General features: G+C 42.7%; 1 protein-coding gene across 4 annotated transcripts in view; it reads right to left on the bottom strand.

The window, feature by feature from the left end:
- LOC126145599 (suppressor of lurcher protein 1-like) overlaps nt 1–15,158 on the bottom strand; it is a 579,327-nt gene that overhangs the window by 327,465 nt on the left and 236,704 nt on the right. For all 4 annotated transcript variants that reach the window (XM_049915569.1, XM_049915568.1, XM_049915571.1 and 1 more), the window contains one exon: nt 674–854. In XM_049915569.1, coding sequence (XP_049771526.1) covers nt 674–854 — 181 coding nt within the window. The remainder of the gene's footprint in view (nt 1–673; nt 855–15,158) is intronic.

The following is a 15,158-nucleotide window of genomic DNA, read 5'->3' as shown; positions in this document are numbered from 1 at the left end:
GAACTTTTCACTGGAGGGAAGACTTGAACCAAGGACCTCTCGTTCCGCAGCTTCTCACGCTAACCACGGGATCACGGCGCTCCTGAGCTCACATGATCCTTGGTGTGGCCTGTGTTGCCCATGGACTACTCAGTTTGTATATTTTGCTTATTTTTTCATAGTTCCACACAACTTCTTCCTGTTTTCTCGATTGATCTGTGTTCAGTTTTTCAAGGCCTATCCACTGTGCCAACTTATAACTAAATCTGAGGGGGGTGCGATGGGGAGGTTCCTATGTCAGTGCTGGATGTAAACTGTCTTGGTGGAATTTTATTTCGAAATTAATTGTTGAATGCGAATTCCTTGAATCAAAGGCGTATCAGTAACAGTTCTTTCAGCAAACCATTCATTATTTGTACATGGCAAGCTTGAAGTGACAGTGATAAACAAAGTACGCTACGCCACATGCCGTAATGTGGCGAGCGGAATATGGATGTAGATGTTAATCTGCTGCCGTGTTGACTACACATGTCTGCAACTGACTGCTCAGACACTGCGTCTACACACGTGTCATACGTCGTATACATTCGTTTCATTCGGGTGTCATTTCGTCACACCTTGAAACAGAACATCCCTTCCTTTGAGTTTTGATCCTAGAACTCTTACCACGACGTATGTTTTCAATAGTACTCACTCGAGATGAGTCTTCTGCACGTCAAAGTCGACGAAGACGATGTGCACGACGTCGTGCGGCCCGCCCACGAAGCTGTAGAGCAGGCAGTCGATGTCTGATGGGTAGGGCCGCGGGTAGTCGGGGCTGCTGAAGGCGCCGAACTCCTTTCCAAAAGTGCTCGTGAATAGCACGCACTCGCAGCCTGTAGGGAGAGAGGTCGCGGTTAACCCTTCATCGGAAATGTGAGCTGTAAAACTACACGCTTTCAACAACACATATTTAACCAACTCTGATCTAATGAACTTTGAAAAACAAACCTTAGACAACGTTACTACTCTGTGGTCATTAAAACTGCAACACCACGTTGGACACCAAATATGAAATTTTGGTTATTGTGCAAATACAGTATAGTAGGAAGATTACATTTATAAATTCTTTGGTGATACAGTACTAATACAGTATAGTAGGAAGATTACATTTATAAATTCTTTGGTGATACAGTACTATATATGGTGCGAAATTCAGCATAGAGAGTAGCAACTTCTGGCAGCAATAACGGCTCTAACGTGGCTGGGCGTCAAGTCGAACTGAATTTCGCTAACAGAACTGGAGAGATGAGTGAATGCGTGGTCTCGCGATTATATGAATTAATAAAGTTTTCTCGGGCTTCCAGCCACGTCGGGTGGTTAGAATCACACGGCATTCCGACCGAGCTCTCCTCGTCCATTGTCGAGTGGTAAATGACTGCCGGATATTCACTGGTGCTCTCTTCCTCGCCAGATATGGTAATTATTTTCGTCCCGCGTCCGTCGAACTCGCTTCAGCCTCGCAATGGCCGGGTCCTAGGCTGTGCTGAGCTGCAGAGCGCCGTCGTTGTTGATGGTGTTTCACATATTTTTATTTATACAGCCTCTCTCTTGGTGCTATCCAAAACTGCTTTCGTCCTCATAATGAAAGATGTTATGTCGAACAGAAACCGGTGTCGATTTGCCAAAGCTTGCTCTGTCACGGCTGATTTTTCAGGACAGCGTAGGCGTCAGCACTTTTGTGTTCCGACCAGCATTGCTCCACAGTGGATACTCTTTGGCCGCCGTAGCTACAGCCACATCGAGGTGGTAGTTTGTACACAGCAGGCGTGCAAAGCACTACATCGTGCTTCACAGTCCTCGTCTTCTGTCGTATTTTTTCTGGGGGCCTGGACACTATGAGATACTGTGTCACTTCAGCAGCAGGATAATCTTACCCGACACAGAAAGACAAAAACGCTAGCTTCTTGTACTCTTCTTCGGTGGTATTTTTCCTGCATGTCCCATCAGAAATAGCCTGTGATGTCTGGACGTGATTGTAGCCGTTTTTCTGGAAGACTTTTAGGAGGTGGTTTATTCTAGCGGCAGATTTTCAGCATCTGAGATGACTTTTCCACGTTAGACGAGGGTGTTCAGAGCGCCACAATCTTGTGCCGGATGGTGGTGGCTATGAGCTTGCGGATACCGATCGGTGTTTGTAGGTGTCCTGTACACACTGTGGCTGAGGTTTCCATTGGTTTTCCGGCGAACGAGGACGTCAAGGGAAGGCAACGCAGCATCTATTTCTACTTCCATCGTAAAACAGATGTGGTCATGGATGGAATTTACATGTTCTAAGAATTTTCCCCGGTTTTCACGTCCTTATGGCTTGATGACAAAAGTGCCGTCGGCGTAAGGATAAAATGAACTTGGCTTATGTGGAGCCGTGTCCAAAGTGATGTCTTCAAAATATTTCCATATAAAGGTTGACTATGGATGGAGCTGACGGACTTTCTGTCGCAACACCGTCAGACTGGTCGAAATACTGGCCTCCATACAGGAAATAAGGCGAAGTCAAGCTGTGCTTGTAGAGGCAGAGAGAGATTTGAAGAACGTACTGGCAATGGCATCACTCTGCATCGGGTTGGATCTGGACAGAAAGGGCAACATATAAGGTGCACGCAAAAGAGACTTAGAATGATGGAAAAAAATAAGCAAACTGTTTATTATATGAAAAGTAATTGGCATAACTGTTAAAACATTTGTCCCTCTGTGAGACAATACGATCAGTTCCTGCATGGGAAAATGCTTGCGGTTGCCTGTGGTCTCATGATTATACACAGGAGTGCACATCTTCGTCCTAAGCAAATAGACCTCTCGAATCTCATTATTCAGAGCTCCAAAATTATGTAAATCGCATAGGGAGGGATCGGGTCTGCATGGATGAAGTTCAAGGGCCTCCCCGTAAAGCGTAGTCGAAACTGTCTTGGGAAAATTGTTCTGTTGGAAGATAATGCCGATCCACATGTTGCAAAGATTGTTTTCACTACGATGCCAAAGTTTCGGTGGGAAGTTCTTACACGTCCTTTTTACAGTCCTGCCTTCTCTCAATATGATACGTGAAGAAAAGTCATTATCGATCGGCAATTTGCTTCAGACGAAGAGGTGCACACTTGAGTACAATCTTGGTTCCTTAGGCAACCGCGAACATGTTTCCACTAAGGTATTGACCGTCTCGTCTCACAGTGGAATGAATGCATTATCACTTACCGCAATTATTTTAGCTTACATTTTTACCATACCTGTCGTTTTCAATTAACTTGCCTTATGTGATTCTCCTATGTTGAAAGTAACGTCAGGGAGAGCTCGAAGATAGCGATGGGTCACCAATCTTACCACACTAGAAATGTAACGAGCATTCTCCAAATTACCGAAACTGGTGAGATCGTGCTGGTAACGCAATGGCACCTAATACCATCACACCACTGCGTAATGGTTTCTTACACTCCTGGAAATGGAAAAAAGAACACATTGACACCGGTGTGTCAGACCCACCATACTTGCTCCGGACACTGCGAGAGGGCTGTACAAGCAATGATCACACGCACGGCACAGCGGACACACCAGGAACCGCGGTGTTGGCCGTCGAATGGCGCTAGCTGCGCAGCATTTGTGCACCGCCGCCGTCAGTGTCAGCCAGTTTGCCGTGGCATACGGAGCTCCATCGCAGTCTTTAACACTGGTAGCATGCCGCGACAGCGTGGACGTGAACCGTATGTGCAGTTGACGGACTTTGAGCGAGGGCGTATAGTGGGCATGCGGGAGGCCGGGTGGACGTACCGCCGAATTGCTCAACACGTGGGGCGTGAGGTCTCCACAGTACATCGATGTTGTCGCCAGTGGTCGGCGGAAGGTGCACGTGCCCGTCGACCTGGGACCGGACCGCAGCGACGCACGGATGCACGCCAAGACCGTAGGATCCTACGCAGTGCCGTAGGGGACCGCACCGCCACTTCCCAGCAAATTAGGGACACTGTTGCTCCTGGGGTATCGGCGAGGACCATTTGCAACCGTCTCCATGAAGCTGGGCTATGGTCCCCCACACCGTTAGGCCGTCTTCCGCTCACGCCCCAACATCGTACAGCCCGCCTCCAGTGGTGTCGCGACAGGCGTGAATGGAGGGACGAATGGAGACGTGTCGTCTTCAGCGATGAGAGTCGCTTCTGCCTTGGTGCCAATGATGGTCGTATGCGTGTTTGGCGCCGTGCAGGTGAGCGCCACAATCAGGACTGCATACGACCGAGGCACACAGGGCCAATACCCGGCATCATGGTGTGGGGAGCGATCTCCTACACTGGCCGTACACCACTGGTGATCGTCGAGGGGACACTGAATAGTGCACGGTACATCCAAACCGTCATCGAACCCATCGTTCTACCATTCCTAGACCGGCAAGGGAACTTGCTGTTCCAACAGGACAATGCACGTCCGCATGTATCCCGTGCCACCCAACGTGCTCTAGAAGGTGTAAGTCAACTACCCTGGCCAGCAAGATCTCCGGATCTGTCCCCCATTGAGCATGTTTGGGACTGGATGAAGCGTCGTCTCACGCGGTCTGCACGTCCAGCACGAACGCTGGTCCAACTGAGGCGCCAGGTGGAAATGGCATGGCAAGCCGTTCCACAGGACTACATCCAGCATCTCTACGATCGTCTCCACGGGAGAATAGCAGCCTGCATTGCTGCGAAAGGTGGATATACACTGTACTAGTGCCGACATTGTGCATTCTCTGTTGCCTGTGTCTATGTGCCTGTGGTTCTGTCAGTGTGATCATGTGATGTATCTGACCCCAGGAATGTGTCAATAAAGTTTCCCCTTCCTGGGACAATGAATTCACGGTGTTCTTATTTCAATTTCCAGAAGTGTATATAATCATTTTACAAAGTCTTTGCATGAAACAGCTAGGGGTGATAAATGACACTATGGGTAACAACTGTTGCAGACAACAGTTCGCTGACGTTTCCCGGCAGCGTTGGAAGTTATTTAGTACTCGTGGGCCTTGGGGCAACGAGACTTCATCGAACTAGCCGGAACTACTAGCGAGGTGAGCTGCATAGTACCTATTCGAGCAAATTGATAGTTTCCAAAAGCTGAAGAATGAGTGCCTCTAAGCAGAGAAAAATAGTTTTCAAGCGAATCAGGAAGTTAAATTTTGCTGTACATGCTCCTTCTTATATAGAGCAGATGACTGGACTATAGGCGACATGAAATGTAATAAACGCTCGCAGGGTGCCTACATCCTCAGGGGATCAATGCAGAAGGATACCCAGCGTCGCGGGAAGTGTCAGTAAACATTTCGTAACAAAAATTGCTCTCCATCACGTGCTTTATGACTCCTAGACGTTTTGTGCACAGGCTTTGAAACACCCTGTGTACATAATATACATGATATTAGCCCTAACTACAAAATGTGGTTGCTCTGAAATGTTAGTAAATAGTATAGCCTAGTATGTAGTATAGATAGGCTTGATGTATGTTGCACGCTGCTTTTCTAGAGATTTTAAAGACCAGCAGAGTTTACGAAGAGCTGGCGGATGTGGCCGATGACCAGTTCTAGTGTCGAAGTACTGGTCCCATCTGCCACCGACATTCCTGGCGTTCCCTTTGTCTCCATCTTTATACGGATAGTTGCGGTATCTCGGCTTTTCAGTATAGAATGTCGAATCAAAACACCCTTAATCGGCAAGTGATGATCGAAGGTATCGCTGTGTCAGAAATATTGGCCCCTGTTTTGACTGGACCTCCCTCGGGCATGGATGTGTGTGTGTTTGCCCTTAGGATAATTTAGATTAAGTAGTGTGTAAGCTTAGGGACTGATGACCTTAGCAGTTAAGTCCCATAAGATTTCACACACATTTGAATATTTTTCGGAACGATAGAGACACCAGAGAGGCAATTATGACGTTGCGGTTGATATCGGAAGCAAGACTGAAGAAAAATCAAGACACGTTTAAGGGGTTGGTTGACCTGGAAAAAGCGTTCTAAAGTGTCAAATGGTGCAAGAGGTTTAAAATTTTGCGAGAAATGTGGGTAAGCGTTGGGAAGGACCGGTAATACAATATGTACAACCAAGAGGGAACAATAAGAGTAGGAGAATAACAATGAAGTGCTCGGATTAAAACGAGTGTAATGCTTCGCTACTACTGTTCCATTCATGCATCGAAGAAGTAATGGCGTAAAAAAAATTAATGTGCGACATTAATATTCAAGGAGAAAGGTTACCAGTGATAAGGTTCGTTGATGACATTGCTATCCTCAGTGAAAGTGAAGAAGAATTAGAGGATCTGCTGAATGGAATGAACAGTCTAATGGGTACAGAATATGGGCTGAGAGTAAACTGATGAAAGACGACAGTAATAAGGAGTAGCGTTAATGAGCACAACGATAAACATAACATCATGATGGGTGAATAAGAAGCTGATGAAGTTAAGGAATTTTGTCAGCTTGGAAGCATTATAACCCGTGATTTACGAGTCAAGATGGACATCGAGAGCAGTCCAATACATTCAATGAGGGCACTCGTGGTCAAAAGCAGTCTACTAATATCACATATAGGCCATAATTTGAGTAAGAAATTTCTGATACTGTACAGAAAAGTATGGAAGTGAAACATGGACTTTGGGAAAATCACAGGAGCAGAGGATCGAAGCATTTGAGACGTGGTGCTACAGTAGAAAGTTCAAAATTAGCTGGACTGATAAGGCAAGGAATGGAGAGGTTCTCTACAGGATCGGCTAGTAAAAGAATACATGGAAAACACTGACTAGAAAAAAGGGATTTGATTATAGGACATCTGTTAAGACATCAAGGAATAACTTCCGTCGTACTAGAGGGATTTGTAGAGGGTAAAAAAAAAGTTTTGATTATGAGGGGCAAACGCTGTACTTCTTTTTTTTTTTTTTTTAAAGATGGTCATAGGGCGTAAGAAATGAAATTTAAGTTCTTAAGATTCCGGTTATCGGAATTACATTGCTCTTTTACGCGTTGCGCCTAATAATTTACATTTAAACTGCTAAAATTTTAATAATCGGGGAATAAACCCTTGTGTTGCGGTTCTTGTTATGGTTGCCGTTATGCCTGATCAACAAAATTCAATTTTTAATTTTTTTGGTAAAGTATTGCGGAATCGCTGAGCTGCTTCCTCTAAAACTCAGCCTCAATTGTTTACAACTGACGCACTGTGACTGAGAACTATTGTTTTCTTTTCCTTATGACTGTTGTTAAGGATAAGCCCACATAATCAACCAGCCCTTCCATACTTCCTGTGCTCTGGTACAGTTTCAGTTGTCTCACTAACTTATTCTCCTTGTGCCTTTGTTCCGCATAGGAGCAAGCCCGCTGAAATTATTAACGGTTTGGTATGGTTAACTTAAAGGGTGGCCAGATGCCATTCCTGACGCCACCCAGTTACCCACCGGGACCGACTATGTGTGCCGCAACTGTCTGCGTGTAGTGTTACTGATGTGAAAGTGAGCGAAGGTGCTCTACATTTTTGCGAAACGTGTAAAGGAGGCGGGCAATTGGATACCAGACTGGTATTCACTTAGTGAGATGTGGGAAACCGCCTAAAAATTACACCCTGTTTGACCAGCACACCGACCCTAATCGCTAGGCCATCAGGTGATTTCGATCGGCTGCCGGTGGCCTCCTCGTCCCGGTAACGGTACTTTAACACACAACACTATGCGAACTTACGACGTGAGACTGAAAAGATCCCTATGTGATTTAAAGACCTGTGGGGTACACGCTGCGCAAAATATGAGAATTCAGTAAAAAGTAACTGATTTACAAGATGACGTGTCTATGTCGGTATGGATAGGGCTGCAGAGGCATTAATATGCATATACGCTCGCGTGTGGCAAACGAGAAATGGCGGCGGGTGAAAATGGAGGAAAGAGATGCAGTACTAAAGACGAAACGAGGCATGAAAATGCCGAGGGAGAGTGGCTGAATGCGGTTTTCATGGCAGGCTGTTCCGAGCTCTGAGTAGCAGTCGCCCTGCTCCTACCAGGCTAGCCAGGCGATGGGCTGGGCTTATGGTGGTGCAGTGTTCCCACGTCCATTATGCCGGTGCCTCGTTACTGGAGTGCGCATAAAATATGCATCCAGCTCCTCGGTTCATTTCGCTGCTCTCAGTCGAGGAAGAATTCACTGAAGGCTATCCTCACGTCGTCGAACAAAACCTAATTATTTCAGGGACGTCGGGTGCAGGCTATCAACGATGGTTGCTATCACATGATCACCGTAAAAAGAAACGAGCTCACAACGTTCGTCCGGTAACCAAACGTACAAAGTACCAGTCGGAATGTATTTGTTAACCGCAAAACGGTCACAATCACGACCAGAAAAATGTTTTTCGAAGCCGCCTAGTCGGTTGGACCCTTTTCGACAATCCGTAACCACAATATTTTTGCGGATTTCAGCTACATGAAACACTAAAAACGTAATACTAATTGCAGCGATAACATACCATACAGTCAGAATTGTTTCCATTAATATCGCTTCGATTGTTCACATGCCGTTGCCTCCTGAAAATACGTAATATCTGGAGATTCTCGTGACAGACAATAGGTCAGCGCAACCTCTACTATTTTCTAGCCTTATATGTTAACGATTCAATAGAGGGGCAGGATTTTTTTCTTACGATAACAAATAAACCAGAAGTGTACTGCTTCAAAGATAGGGTGCTTTGTGACAAAGTGTTAGACCAGTGGTACAGTTTGAATAAAACGTTCTCGCTCCACTTGCTACTTCAAATTCAGATGGTATTTTATGTGAATTTCAAGCGGCAAGTTACCCGAGAACTTTTCATTCAAAGACTGTGACGAGGAAAGTCATCACATCCACACAGTAGAAGAACTATTATTAGTATTTGGATTTAATTTCTAACATAATAAACAGATGGGCACAAACGCTTTGAATATTTTCGTAAAGTTAAAAAAAGTCTTTTAGTAGTCATGGTCTAAACAATAACACATTACATTATATTTTAATGCGATTTTGTTTGCGATCTTGATTATTAGAAGGTTTTGTAAAAAAATTTTAAGAAATTTCCAGTAATTATTTGGTATAAAAAATAATTAGTCAGAAGATCGGGAGGTTTCAGACTGCTGCAATGTCACCAGAGATTAATGTGTAAAATATTATTACTAGTGTTTTGCGCTGGGATCCAGTTGTAAATGTGTGGGAGAGCTAAGTATATGAGGTATATTGTTACACATTTTGTACAAGGATGATTTGATAAATCTGGTAAGAAAGGAAGAAAAAATATATGCTCCGTAAACAACTTAGCTTACCTCATGACATTGTCTCCTTTGAGGGATATGCACTTGGTTCAGTGAGCCTCCACCTTTCTCATCCCATCGGAAAAATGGATTCTATCAAACTATGCAAAATACTCGTTCATTGCAAATATAGTTTCCTCGTGTGATGAAAATTTCTATCCGGCAAGCCATATTTCTGAGTTAGGGAGTAGGGAGAATTCACTTACGGCTAAGTCTGGTGAACAGGGTGAATGAGGAACCAATTCAAAACCCAGTTCATGAACTTTCGCCACTTTTAGCGCTGATGTGTGGAATGGGGCATTTTCCTGGTGAAAGAGCATTTTTTGCCTGCCGAGCGCAGCCAGCGCAAGTTCTGACGATCCAGCAATGAAGAATAATATGGTCTAGCTATGGTTCTGCCTTTTCCAAACTAATCTTTGGGGATTGTTAGTTGGGAATCCCAAAAATTTGGTCATCAACTTTCCAGCTATCAAAATGGTCTTGCCTTCTTCGATGCTATTTCACTATCCTTTGTCCCTTGATTTGACTACCGTTTTGACTCTGGTGTGTAATAGTGGATCCAGTTTTCATCAATAGATACGAATCGGCGCAAAAAATGTTGCGGATTGCTATTAAACATTGACAGACATTATTCTGAAATATTGTACCGCATGCGTTCTTCGTGGTCGCGACACCCACCTCATGAAATGCTTAGCAGTAATACATTTGAGCGTGCGAATGGACAGTGTGTGCAGATGATACACAAGACATTATTCAGTAGATAGAACGTAAGTATTAAACAGGCACAGGCAGAATTTCTATACATACAGAATATGGTGTAACTTACACGGTTTCAAAACCTCAGAGAAGGAGATAATCAATGGAATTGTGCCATTACCTAACTCAAAATCGCTGAGTAATCCCATTAATATTGCTTAGAGCTGAAGCCACCTTTATATGTGATGAAATCAACAGCACTCGTAACTGACATCGGTGGTCGGATTAAAACTCACATGCCTTTTTGGAGACGTATTTTTAAGACATGCAATTCTATTTTGTCACTTAATATATTTTCTATTATGGTAACAAAGAGACTTGCATAACATGTAAATTTAGAATGCTGACAACTCTGGAAATACCTTCCCTTTTTGTCTTGCTACATTCCCTTGTCACTTCGTTGATAATATATTCTCCTCATAGCCTCTACATGTATGGATCTGTGTAATTAAGCAAGTTATTGTTTTGGAAAAGAATAATAAGTACTTTTTTAAATGAACCCACCGCCGTTTGACTCTAACGGTGTTTATTTAATAGCGACGTAGGTTTCGGTATTTATGCCATTTACAAGTGATTGAGCTTATGTCATTAACATTTAGTGTGGCTGTGTATCGGGTTTCAAGAAACGAGAATGGCTCGTTGTTTTCAGTGCGTGAAGTACTAACTGTGTGTATCCACTCAGATAAAGCTGTTACTTTACTGTAAAAAGTATTATAACAGCGTCACGCTTTAGTATCAATGTCATTTGTGCTTTTTCCGATTGATAGAGGGTTAATCATGTCGTTATCGATATCAAAGGGGCCTACCCTGGGGAAAACGTTGGAAATTTTACTAGGCCAGTTAGTTTAGCTGCGAGCATCTAATGCGTATATGTCTCAGGAAACAGAGGTTATGCGTACAGATAAGGCAGATACAGCGGAGAAAGCAGTCCCAGAGTACGTGGAGAGGGGAAAGAAAGAATTTTGCGAGTGGCTGGCTAAAAATTAGCTCTGGTAGGTTTCTCCTGCGATAACGAATGTGAGACTTTTGGAGAGACTTGAAAGAAGGGGAAAGGAAAGTAATTGTATGGAGGCGGAAAGTAAGGAGGTGAGAACTCCCTTACTGGTGCATTTATCTTTCCTAAATCAGAACTGATTGTCATCTAACAAATCATCACTCAGTCTTTTGCGTTCTTCGGTGTATCATTCTTGTCAGCAACTTGGATGCAAGAGCTGTTAAGATGATTCTGCGATAATTATCATACTCGTCGGTCATTGTTATCTTCGGAATTGTGTGGATAATGTTTTTCTAAAAGTTTGGCGGAATATCACCTGTCTTATATACTACTCACCAAAGTGAATAGTCCTTTTTTTCCACTTCCCATATCGATTTTAGAAATTCCGATGGGATGTTATTCTATCCCTCTGTCTTATTTAATCTGAAGTCATCCATAGCTCTTTCAAAGTCTGATTCCAATACTGGAGCCCCTATCTCTTCTATAACGACTTATGTCTCTTCTATCACGTCATCAGACAAGCCCTTCTTATCATAGAGTCCTTCGGAGTACATTTTCCACACATACACTCTCCTTTGCGTTTAATGCCGGATTTCCCATTACATTCTTAATGTTACAGCCCTTGCTTATAATTTCACCGAAGGCTGTTTAGACTTCTATATGTGTGGATCAGTCCTTCCCACAATCACCTCTTTTCCCGATTTCTTCATATTCCTCATGCAATGATTTCGCCTTGGTTTCCGTGTACTTCCTATTTCTTTCATTCCGTAGTATAATGTGTTTCCGTATTTTCCTAAACATTTTTAGTACTTCCTTCTTTCACAGATCAGCCTAAGTATTTCCTGTGTGGCTCATAGTTTCTTCTCAGTTACCTTCCTTGTGACAGTTTTTCTTTCCAGCACCTGGGCTTGCCCTTTTTAGAAATTTCCTTCCTCTTCAACTGAACTGCCTCCTGAGTTATTCATTATCGCACAGCGTCAAAGAACTTCAAATGCGTCTCTTCTTTCCATAGTATTTCCGTATCTAGCTTCTTTGCTCACTGATTCTTCCTGACTTGTCTCTTAAACTTCCGCCTACTTTTCATTATTACTAAATTGTGATTTGAGTCTATATCTGCTCCTGGTCACGCATTACACTCAAATTTCCGATTTCGGAATCTGTGTCTGAACATGTGATAATACATATAAATGGAATCTTTACGTATGTTCCGGCCTTTTCCAAGTGTGCTTCCTCCTCTTGTGATTCTTGAACATAGTACTCGCTATCACTAGCCGAAATTTATTTCAGATCTCAATTAGTCTCTCTCCTCTCTCGTTCCTAGTACCAAGCCCATTTTCTCCCGTAATCCGCCTTTCTACTTCTTCCGCTTAAACCTCAGTCCAGTCCCCATTTGCATCTACTTTTACCTACTGAAGGCTTGAGAAAACCGGGAAGCTACTAAAACGAAACAAATACATCTGTGCTGCACTATGAATAATAAATCCACGAGGCTGTTGTGTAGCCAAGTAAGATGACATCAAGAATCAACTAAGAACTATGTGTGAGAAATAGTCCTCGATGAATTGAAGACCAGTAAGACAATATCATGTGTAGTTAGACGCTCATTGTTTCAAGGAAAATTGCTAGCGAAATGAACAACAATCACAGCCTACAATTATATATTTTTGTGAAGTGGCTTACCATACGTTCAGTCCACATGAAAGCGCTACATAACGTAAGTGTTAAGTCATAACCAGGAAACTATGTTGATGTATTCTAATATACATGAAAACGCAGACGCTAAATAGAACCTCATTGTAATTATCTATCAATTAAACGATCAGAAATTGGAAACCTCCAATTACGTTTTGCATTAGCCTGCAACCATAAATGAAAACCTAAAGCTGTGTGCTTTATGCAGACCAATATTAAAAGAAAGAAACATACTGACAAGCCGTGAACTGTGGGTATGATATAGATTCTACTTACATGAATAAATCATTAACACACTGAAATGAGCCAAAAACGAAGGATGAGAAAAGGAAGCGCAGCCATATTAGACACTCGTGTTAGAAATTTAGGAAAACATTTGTAATAAATAAACCATTACAATGCGAATAGGTTAAACGAGATCCATGAAACTTATGTGATCAACATAGAAAACGGTAAGACAGAGAAATGCTAAAATCCAGCAAGCCCTAAGGAAACCCGGGTGAAGCAAAAGTAAGAATAAGCTAATAAACTTGGAGGGAGAGAACGCCATATGTAAATGCGACTTCAAGCTTGAGATTGTAGTACGAAAATGAGGGGGCGAAACAAAGTATATAAACGAGTGGAGCTTGTAGAGTCACTTAGAGTAGCTACATTGTAATATGTCAAACGACAAACAAACTGATGTAATCTACTGAAAATCCTCAAAGGATGGCAATACTGACGTTCTGAGTATCATGTGGGGACGTTAGTCCCCTTGTATTGTGTTCCGTATTTTACGTATGGGCGTACATATTAAAGGTCTAAACCAAACAGATTTAAACTCTAAGAGACTACCGAAACAAAAGCCTCGGCTATGCGTATAACCTAGTAGTAAGAAGGGTCGTAGCTCCACATCTCAAAGGTGCTCATCGTACAAGCATGAATACACATAACAAAAAATTTGAGTATTCAAAATCAAGATCAAAGGCGTACCCGCACCTAAAAACTAGAACTATTAGGGACTCAACCCAAACAGTAGGGGAGAAAGACAAGGAAGAAAAACTTAAATAAAGAATACCAATAAAATGTAAGAAATTTCGCCGTGCTTTACCAGAAGGGAATACAAAAATGTCAGTAACCAGTAGGTCAACTGTGGCATGATGCAGTGGAATCTGGCGAAAGAGGAGTAGATCCATCAAGTTCCCCACAATGTAGGCAATGTCAAAAAGAATGAAGCAGAAATACTTTGTTATTGTAGGGAAACGGTAGCGGTTTTGGACATATCATTACAAATCACGATTGATGCCCAATAGAAGGAGGGAAATAAAATGTGAGAAGTAGCGACAGCAATAATGTCAAAACAAAAGGCCAATGATGATAGTACATGCAGTAATGTTAATTAGCTTAGGTAAAGTTCAAACGTATGTGTGTTATGATAGTATATCAGCAGGAATTAACGTAGAAGTAACTCGCGAAAAGTGGAGATAGGAAAGAGGTAAATAGCATATAGTACAAAAACTACAAGAGTGAAGAGACTGAACGAATGTATCCAATGCATATGTATCGTCAGCACATATATTTGTTGCAAGGGGAAGATGTATTCTGGTACGTTATGTCAAACCCTAGTATGTTAATAACTACGTAAGGTCATACGTGCTTAACGTTGGGGTAGTTACTGAGACCCAAAACCATACACGACAAACGAGCGCTAAAGAAACACAGAAACAAAAACTTACCCCGACTGACGTGTAGGAGGAATTCAGTCTCATAAGCAGGCCAAATAGGGGCCAGCATTAAGTGACTAGTATCCGCAGACTTTTGTTCGAAACAAATAAGAAGTAGTAAATATCAAACGGAAAGAGCCAGACCTAAAGTAAGCACATATGACATAAAGTAACGCTTGTACCTAGTTTCTACAATGCACTTCTTTCGTTTATCAATCTAGGACTGCTAGACAAACATTCAGTCCGAACCGGTCAAAGATGGAAGTCAGTGTAGTTCTCAAAGACGTAGGTCTATGTCAAAGAGAGGCATCTCAGATACATGTTATTATCAACCTCAAGGGTCGCGAAACGTCGTAACCAAAAGCGAAGGGGCTAGGAAAACTGCCACACTCAGTCATTAGGAGAGTAGCATAAAACCAACATTAAACGGAAAAACAGGAAACATCCGTTTGTTTGTAAAAACAACAAGACAACTACTGGAGTAAAGTGTGCTAAGGAAGCATATATGTGCCATATATATTGCACATAGTAAAGTATCATGAAAGAGATCCAGAGAATTACTAAGAAATAAAGCTAAATAGTGGAAAGTCGTAAAGGTTCACAGTAAAATATGGGCTCCAAATCTGAATGGATAAAACTTACGCAAACACTCGTAGAACACTTCATTCTTGAACTGTAAGTCGTTCAGTAAGATCATAAGCTGCATATGTGAATGGATACAAATTTCTAAAT

This window comes from Schistocerca cancellata, chromosome 2 (genome assembly GCF_023864275.1).
Source record: "Schistocerca cancellata isolate TAMUIC-IGC-003103 chromosome 2, iqSchCanc2.1, whole genome shotgun sequence".
Lineage (NCBI taxonomy): Eukaryota > Metazoa > Arthropoda > Insecta > Orthoptera > Acrididae > Schistocerca > Schistocerca cancellata.
This window is presented reverse-complemented; position numbering and strand designations above follow the sequence as displayed.